We start from the raw sequence: 9,217 nt of genomic DNA on the forward strand, positions 1-9,217 counted from the left end.
CAATCAGTAGAAGGTCTTCCGTTGGAAACGGAAGACCTTAATTAATTCCAGTTGATTCAAAAAATTATTGCATCAGAATCAAAAAACAATTTGCAACTATCACACGTGCTCTCAGCACCAAAAATGGCGGCTAAAAACAATGCCAAAAAAAAAAAAAAAAAAAAAATTCCTGACAGCAGTACGGGAATCTAGCACCGGGCCCCGCGAGTTGGGCGCCAGTAAAGTAACTACCGGGGGTGTAGTACTTATACAGTATATTTATTATCACTATTTACAAATATACAAATACACTCTGTAGTGGGTTCTGGCCCGTGCTGACTCACCGTCTCCGTACCACGTCTGGTGTGCTTGACATCTTGGCGGTGGAAGAGGTCCGTGCGACTGTCCCGCCATCTGACGTAGCCTCGTCAGTAAGTCGTACCACGGGACAGTCGCACAGATACTACAATACGTTCATCTAAGAAAAATATTTGCAAATGTAAATAATGGGAGTTATGTTATCATATTTCATAAATTGAATTATCATAATTTCATTCAAAAAGCTCAATGTTGTCAACTGGAAACCATTTTATTTTTTGCATTATGAAATATGCAGATAACGAACAGTTTTCCAGCTCATAGTCTGTTTAAACAATACAAATCGGGAGGAGAGTAAACACAGACCTCCAAAAACATCAGAGGCGTGATCAGGTGCTATGGAGGAGTAAGCATCCCCTTTCGACCGGTCACACTCTTCCAGTGTGTAAATAATGGTCTAACAATTAGTATGAAAAATATCAGTCAGCATTTGATCTATTGATAGATTGTATTTGCTGATAAAGTCATTGTATCGACCTTAGACCTTGCGAAATGATAATTTCAAACGAGACTGTTAATATCCTTGTTTCATCAACTAATTGGTTAATAGCTTGCCCCATTTTAAAAATTGATCGTACATAGAGTATGCTCTTTCGTTTCAAATGGGAGACATAAACCCCATATGAATTTCTGATCTTTCCCTTTGACCTTTTGATCTAAAAATAAATAGGGTCTTTTTTAAGTGACTAGGGGTTATGGTATACATGTATAACATAATTGAAAAGCTCAAAAAGGACTAAAGTTATCATCTGGAAACCAATTTTGCATTGTAGGAATTTATGACCTTGACCTTTAGATCAAATCAATAAGGGTCTTTTTAAGAGCATAGGGAGTTGTGATATTAAATTTCATTGAAAAAGGCCCAAAGAAAACTGAAGTTATCATATGGAAATTGTTATTACAATGCATGAATTTATGACCTTGACCTCCTGACCTCGAATCAAATAGGCTTTTTTCAAGGCCATAGGGAGTTGTTATATAGAATTTCATTGCGAAAGCTCAAAGGCTTTTAAGATATCGCACTGAAACAAAAGTGTAACACAGACAGGATGGAAGAATTTATGACCTTGACTTTAAGATCTCAATATCCATAGGATCTTTTTTTATGCCATAGGGATTTGTGATATAAATTTTCATCTCAAAAGCTCAGTCTTTTTTATATATCATCTGGAAATGAAAGTATTTTACACAGAACATATGAATTTCTGACCTTGATCTTTGACTTTTTGGCCTCAAAATTCATAGGGGCATTCTTTCGGTCTTAGGGAATTGTGATATAAAATTTCATTGCAGAAGCTCAAGGGCTTTTTGAGATGACATCTGGAAATGAAAGTGTTACACACAGACAATGATAGACAGATGGATTAACAGACTAGCTGATGGAATTAATATCCCCCATTTTAAAAATCAAGTCAACCCAAGTCAATACTCTACATAGAGTGGTCCAATATACTGTCTTCCTTGTCTTTCAGGAAAGATAACTTAGTAAGTAAACAAGCCCAAGTAGATATCTACTTCAATAGAAGAGTCATCCAATTAAAAATCAAGAGGCTCTTAGCTAAGCCATAATTACATGTATCATGTCTTTATGTGTTTACCAAGAACAAAATAGAAATCTGATGAAAATAGTTTCTTACAATTGGTATTTGTGTAGTAACATCTTTGGTTTAGTTTTTGTCCAAGACTCTTTTCCTAGTTCATATAGTATTTACCCTCCTCATTTTGTGTGCTGTGTTTATCAAAATACCAATTTTGAAAACAATCCTGATTTTCAATCCAGATTAATGTTTTATTATAATTTTTAGCATTAAAGCTATTCTTAATGAAAAAGTTACACTTTTAAAGACTTTGTGTTTACTCTACTATGTATTTTTATTGATTCATTTTCTTCTTTTTCAGTTTGAAAACTTCACCGAATTATCTATCTTGAAGAATTCATTAGATACATTGTGTATTTTAGTAACCATACTAACACAGTTTTATTTGACATTTTTTTTATTGTGACAGTGGCAGTACTGTTTCTGTTGTCAGTGTGGAGATCTAGTTTTCCTGTACAGAGAACATTCTTCAACATTAACAACCTTGTGCCTACTTATTCAATTCAAATAAGCAGTTCAGGTAAATACTTAACATTATGTATATTATGAATTAAGTGAACAAACTGAAAAAGCATAAAAAGAAAACCTGGAACAATATATTAATTTTTCTTATTTTAAACTTTTTACTGCATGTACAATACAAAAATATTACATTTTGCACAGCATACAGAGATGGCGAGTTTCAAACACCAGGGCTGCATTATGAAGATAAGGGTTACAATCTTAAACAATATGCTAGCCTAACTGCTATGCAGGGATAACAAACTCATATAGTGAGTTCAACAGACCTAGATATCTAGTCTAGCAGCTTGATAGTAGACTAGGTGCTACAATATGATAAATCTTATTTTTCATTTATCAGCAAAAGCTTTATATTGGGGAGAAATTTGGATGACAGAAGGAGAATCACAGCTCTTATCTAGATCTATATACAAATTTCTAAATGACCAGCATTATCCCACAGACTGTTTTCTACCAGTGTAACAAGATACACACACTGCCATGGCAGTTGAAAATCAGCAAAACAAACAATTTACACAAAATAACATGCACACGTTTACACAGAACACAGTGATATACAATTCCTGAATAAATAAGTAACAATTTAACACTATTTTGTCATACACATTACTGCATTTCACAATCTATAATAAGTTTGTGAAAAATATAGATGTATGTTATTAAACAAATTAATGCATAAACAATCAAAAACATCTTTAAGTTATAAGGCTTTACTTAAAGGGACAACGGGTGGGGACACTAAAGTCATATTATGATATAGGATATCACTGAATTTGAACATTTTTATGTAATGGCAATATATGTAATTTATATTCCAATAAGGATACTACTTCATTATAAACAAATTAAGATAAAAACACTTTTTTCTTTTAGGTGGATGTGGCCCCCCTACAGAGTATAGATTTATACCATACAGTATTTTAATCATTTGAATTTTACTCAGACATTCTAATGCCTCATATTAAATTACATATTTAAATAAATCCTTATTGTGATTATGATTATGATATTATGATTTATATTAGCTTGGTACTGTAAAATACACTTATAGTGAACAAACTTATAATAAATTTAAGCTTACAGCCAAGTAATTTTTATTCTCAATGGTTTTAAAACATAGCAAGAACTTGTGAATTGCAAATTGTTCTCCCTGATGGCATTTCACTATAAGAGTGTTTACTGTAATCATGGTAATGGTAATATCTTCTTTTATGAGTTTTATTTCTTTTCTTATCTAATACTGATAAACCTCTGTTTTAGCAATAAATAGACTCATGAGATTTTGTGTCAATAATACTGCAGATGCCTCAATTATGAATACTATTGAATAGATCACTCTGATTATTTTGGATCTGTGCCCATTGCTATTTCAATATATTTCATACCTGTTCCTAAAAGTTTAGAATTGCAACAAGTCACATTTGAAATTAATTAGTATTGTTTACGTAATTTCTAACATTATCTTATTTATAACTTCAGTGAATTTTGGGAAAGTATACTTTTCATAATAAAATAGTTTATATGATAAAATAAAACCTTATTTCTATGTCAAACCCCATCTAAATCCTCAATTCCCCCTCCCCTCCCCCCCCCCCCCACCCTCTCCAAGCAAACCAAGTGATGAAAAGGAGTTTGTATACTTCTCCATTTAACATTTTTTTATGTATAAATTATATATATAACAATAATAATAAGATAATATCATTCTTGTGTTTGTGGTCACATGACTTTTGACTACCTAGAGAGTCCATACATTTTAAACAATGTTCCATAAACTTCTATAAACCAAAGGTTTCATGGTGATATATTTAAAACCTAATTAAATGCAATTATTACCATGATAAGGTCATTTGATGGAGCACGGTCAACTCCAATTGCAATGAAGCATACCAACATAAACGTCTTTGGAATAATATTTTTACATTTGACTTTGCATTGGGACAGCAAATTACTGGCCAGCCATACAATAATAAAGATCATTATGTAGAAACTGAATTACAAGAACGAAGAGCAAAATCTCTTGTAAATTTTGTTTTGTATTTGATATTGTGAGAAGAAATACACAAGACAAAATAAAAAAAAATAGTTCTGTGTATGTGTTGCTTTACAGGATAAAATAGATTTACAGATATAGTTTAGTTAAGTTAACTTTGGAATACTTCATTTCCGCAACCAAAGTATATTATGTTCTTTCACTACAACATATGTGCTTGCCCAGAATTGCCATTTAAAATCATTCTGTATATTAAAAACATGGACAGAAAAAAACTATGTATCATAAAAACAAAAAAATTACAATAAAGCTTCAGCACCATCTACAATTTAAACATGTCTACTTTTCAACATAAATCTGATTCAGCAAGAAAAAAAAATCCCTTTTAAAAATCTTGTAGTGTAATGTTTCAGCATAGTATCATTTTGCAGTCTCAAGTGCAGTTACAGTCACTTAGTAATAAAAAGTATAAATATATATTTAGGCTTTCAAGCTGTTAACATGTATTCTAAAAATTACTTTTTCTATCTATGACATACATGTACCATTCCATTTAAGCTTTCTCTTAATTTGCATAAGTTTCAGTAATTTAACCAAGTTTTTTTTTCAAAATTACTCAACATCCCCCCACACACACCAAATAAAAAAAAAACACCACTTGTGAAACCTAATCACAACAGGTTTTCTATATTTAAAGTGCATTAATTTAATATCAATTTTTATTTAGCAAGGTGCCAATATTTCTACTCATTTTATAAATTTGAATACACAATGTAACAATTCTGTATTGTGATCACTGAATTAATTTTATTCTTTTTGAATTATTAACTGAACGCAGTGACAGGAAAAACTGGGAGGAAAAAACCCCAATAAAACACTCTCTAGGAAAGTCTGTCTCCTCATAAAATATGCATGGGATTGGCCTACACAACTTGTGTTTTTTAAGAGAAAAAAAGCATTCATTTATCAAGGTAAAAAATTGATTATTAATCAATAATTAGAATAATCACTCTTACATGTACATGTGATCTGTTGACTGATGTTTACAAAGAACATTTAAAGAGTCACTGTGGGGATAAAAGCCAATCAGCAGAGATAATGACTAGCCCTAAACACAGAGAATATATAGTGTACATAAAGCATAAAAAAGCTGAAAAAACAACCAGAAAAATTCAATATCCCAGCATGTAATTAGGTGATTAAGTGTACAAGAGCTAATTACTAACATACACTAATCCTTACAGGAATTTTTCCAAAATATTTCACTGGATGAGACTATAGAGGGAATGGCCCCCATCCTTATCACAAGTCAGTATCACAAACTCACGATCAGTTTGACTGGTAGGAGGAGAGGAGAGCAGCGTCTACGGGTTCCATACAGGATGGACACGTGAACGAGCGCATTAACCAATCATCTATACAGTCTTTGTGGTAGATGTGCATACATGGTAAAAATCGAAGAGATTCTCCTAACACAAAGTCACACATACATATTGCACACCTGAAAAGCCAGGGATACTTGCATTAAGTTCATAATTTAAAATTGAAAAGTCAACAAAGAAAAATACCCTTTAAATTAGCTAAAGGAAAATATTATATAATGCACTATAAATAGAATAATTTAATTCCAGTTATTGTATATACACAACTCATTTATTTAATGTCAAAAACACAGGATGTAGCAGATGTGATTCTTAATAAATTCATCAAGGAAATATTTCATTTGCTGAGAGCACTGAATTGAATTTAGACACTTTTGGACAGGATCAATATTTTTTAAACTTCCTGCAATAATTCGTAGATTTATATTTTTAAGCTTTTCAGCATTTTTTCATGTGGAATATTAATCATGCAATAAGTACTGAGGAAGCAAAATAACATGTAATTGCTAAAATACAAAAATGATGTATTTTTTAATCCTGTGAATTGATTAAGTCACGTATTGGAGATAATTTATTGATACCTACTCTTTGCCCTTTTTAGTGCTTCCATCGTAGACCCCTAATGGAAGGTGACTTATAAGCCCCATTCGTTTGGCAATCTTTATCTGCTCATCCTCTGTCAGTTGGTTTGCAGGTCGACTGACATTTGGGGAGGGATGGTAAACAGGTACCCTAGATCTCTCAGAGGGTCTTTGCCTTTCCTGTAAGCATATAGTAACCATTTCACATATCAAATTAACATTACAGTCCAATTAAAAATTGTTTTGCTGTCTTACCTTTCAACAGATATAATTATGAAATCAAAATAAAATGCATACTGATCTGACATAAATGTTAGATCTCACTACATAAAAAAAGCAGTGAAGATGCAGTTCAATTAAAGCAACTTTTTTTTCTATCAAATGAAATTGATATTTATAATTATTATATATAGCTAATAAAGTCTATGATAAAAAAAAAAACCACTAAAAGTCAAGAGAATTTTAGCATTCATTTCAGTATCTTGGTGTTTTATTGAACGCTGAGTTAATTTATATTCAAATATGGGTATGTCAAAAACACTCCGAATATGAGCGTTCAATACTAAATGCCCAATTGAAAACAAAAAATGTCGTCTAGTCAACCTCTCAAAGACAAATTTATGATAGGTAGTGGCAGCTAGGTAAGACGTGTTTATTTTCACGCAAACTTGAAATTATTAATAAATAATTTAGTACATATTAGCCTCAATAATACCTCAATAAGCAGATCATAAAGCTTGGTAGGGTCAATGGAATGATGTGATATTGAACACTTACAGGACAGACCTTAATTTAAATACCTATACTGAAAATTCTTATCAATTTGAATCATTTAGTTGAAATAATTAATATAAATCAAAGGAAGATGTTTTAGCTATATAATAAAGGATATATTGGTGAATATTGGCATGATATTGTTAATATATCAATAATGTTGACTGTTTCTCTATCATGTCTATACAAAGAATTTAGAGACTATTCTTTACTTAATATATTTTAATATTGTACTTTCATGTAAATTAGTTGAATCTGATTCGTTGAGAAACATTTGTTAAAAAAGACTATTACCCCCTGAATAATGAAGCCATGCCCTCTAGTATAGTAACAGTCAACATTGCTTGACGACGGCTGCACCTCTGTTAATTGACAATAGTTTTCTTGGGGTTAAAATTTTCAATGTTACACTCAACTACATGCAGTATTTATATAAAGTCACAGGGAATGAAAAATCACTTTGCAGTAAGAGTCAATTAATTATAATAATGATTGATTCATCATATTAGTTAGAGTACATGTTTCACTGTACAATATTTGGGCTGAATTGAGCAGAATTTATAAACTTTTCTCCATTACCTTGTTTTTATTCACTTGCAGATTATTGATTTAACAGGCAAATAATCATAATGATACATGTTGGGTACAAGTGCATAGTGAAATTATTTGAAAATTGAACAAAGTTGAACTGAACATCTGCTTTCAATATTTACAGATAAAAATCTTGATCTTAAAAACTCTTACATACAAGGCTAAATTTATACTTCTCAAGCATCATTTCTTCCATAACATGGCATTTGAGCAATACTTTTAGATTCTAGTATGAGTTCTTTATGCTTTAAATAGAATTTTGGGTACATAACAAATTTCTAGTAGTTTGGTAGTCATATTGTTGTTTCTAAGAATGTAATTCCACAGGTGACATTTCACTGTTGAAATCCATGCTTAAGGTAAAAGTAAAATTACTTAGTGGAACTGTACGTATCTTTTCAACATGTTGAATCGAGTCTTTTCAACAACAAAAAATTGTTAATCTAAAAAATTACGTTTATTCATGAATAAGATTTTATCATTTAGAACAATATTTATTGATCCATTGGTTTTAAAATGGAATAGAAATGATAACATCCAGTCGATCAGCTGTTTTCTTTGTTTGCCACCGATCAGCTGGTTTCTTTGTTTTGGTGACGAATTTTACGATTGGACATATTGGACTTCAGTCTGTGTCAATTCAACCATTAAAAACATTTTGAATTCAAAGGTAAGAAAGCACACAAGTCTGCTCTAGAGCAAATCACCTTATTTTGTCTATTATATTGTTTTACTGAAATAGTATGGCAGTGCAGTACCTGATACGGTGGAGGGGGGCCCAGGTTGTCTGGACCCTCTGGGCCTTCATTTCCACGTAATAGTGAAATGTCGTCACTACTTGGTGATTTCAAACAGTTCCCCATCTTAGGACATACGGGTGTCAAACACCAAAAGGTCCCCAGTTTCAGTATTTTTAACAAAGAAAGATGTATCCATTTAGTCCTGTCATTGCAGATCAAAACAAGAGCCTAATTACTCACTTATGTCTATGCTGACGTAATGTAATATAGTTCGTTTATTTTTCTAGACTCAGACTTGATTTCATAATCATAGACAATTAATTACATAAAAACTGAATTTATTTGTTTACCATGCAAACGTAATATATCGTTTATCAATAATTTATCAATAATACGCGCAGGAATTTTTGTTTTGTTTACACTGTCTACTTTCGTTTTCTCAGGCATTTTGACTATGAAAAAATCAAAAGTGGTCATTTGTGTAAAAATATGTTTATGAAATTAATCATGAATTTGTTTTAGTAAGAAAAAAAGAATGTTTACTTTACAACTACAGTTCACCAAAACGTTTTTAAAATCATCTTGGATTAGCATTACCTCAAACACTTCAGTGATTAAGCTTTTTCGTTTACTTTCATTTTATCTCGTAGTGAAACAATCAGTGTGCAAAAAATCGGCA

The 9,217-nt window shown here is 31.4% G+C and overlaps 2 protein-coding genes across 2 annotated transcripts in view; both read right to left on the reverse strand.

Annotated features, from left to right (window-relative positions):
* The window catches only part of LOC133175063 (uncharacterized), a 399,658-nt gene that overhangs the window by 281,464 nt on the left and 108,977 nt on the right, over positions 1-9,217 (reverse strand). The window lies entirely within an intron of this gene.
* LOC133175109 (RING finger protein 11-like) lies at positions 4,082-8,778 on the reverse strand. The gene is made up of 3 exons (XM_061310241.1): positions 8,557-8,778; positions 6,438-6,613; positions 4,082-5,971 (listed from the first exon to the last, which is right to left on the reverse strand). Exons 1-3 carry the CDS (start codon positions 8,659-8,661, stop codon positions 5,800-5,802), a joined length of 453 nt encoding a protein of 150 aa, XP_061166225.1. The 5' UTR covers positions 8,662-8,778; the 3' UTR covers positions 4,082-5,799.

Source organism: Saccostrea echinata, unplaced genomic scaffold, assembly GCF_033153115.1.
Source record: "Saccostrea echinata isolate AGI-Se365-2 ecotype Australia unplaced genomic scaffold, CSIRO_AGI_Sech_v1 ptg000060l, whole genome shotgun sequence".
Lineage (NCBI taxonomy): Eukaryota > Metazoa > Mollusca > Bivalvia > Ostreida > Ostreidae > Saccostrea > Saccostrea echinata.

Bases quoted from the DNA above. Each gene is read 5' to 3' on its own strand.
- LOC133175109 (XM_061310241.1), bottom strand. From the start codon at position 8,661: ATGGGGAACTGTTTGAAATCACCAAGTAGTGACGACATTTCACTATTA. The intron at 6,614-8,556 runs GTACTGCACTGC...ATATGCTTACAG, and splicing joins GCCCCCCTCCACCGTATCAG to GAAAGGCAAAGACCCTCTGA. The intron at 5,972-6,437 runs GTAGGTATCAAT...CTGGCTTTTCAG, and splicing joins AGCACTAAAAAGGGCAAAGA to GTGTGCAATATGTATGTGTG.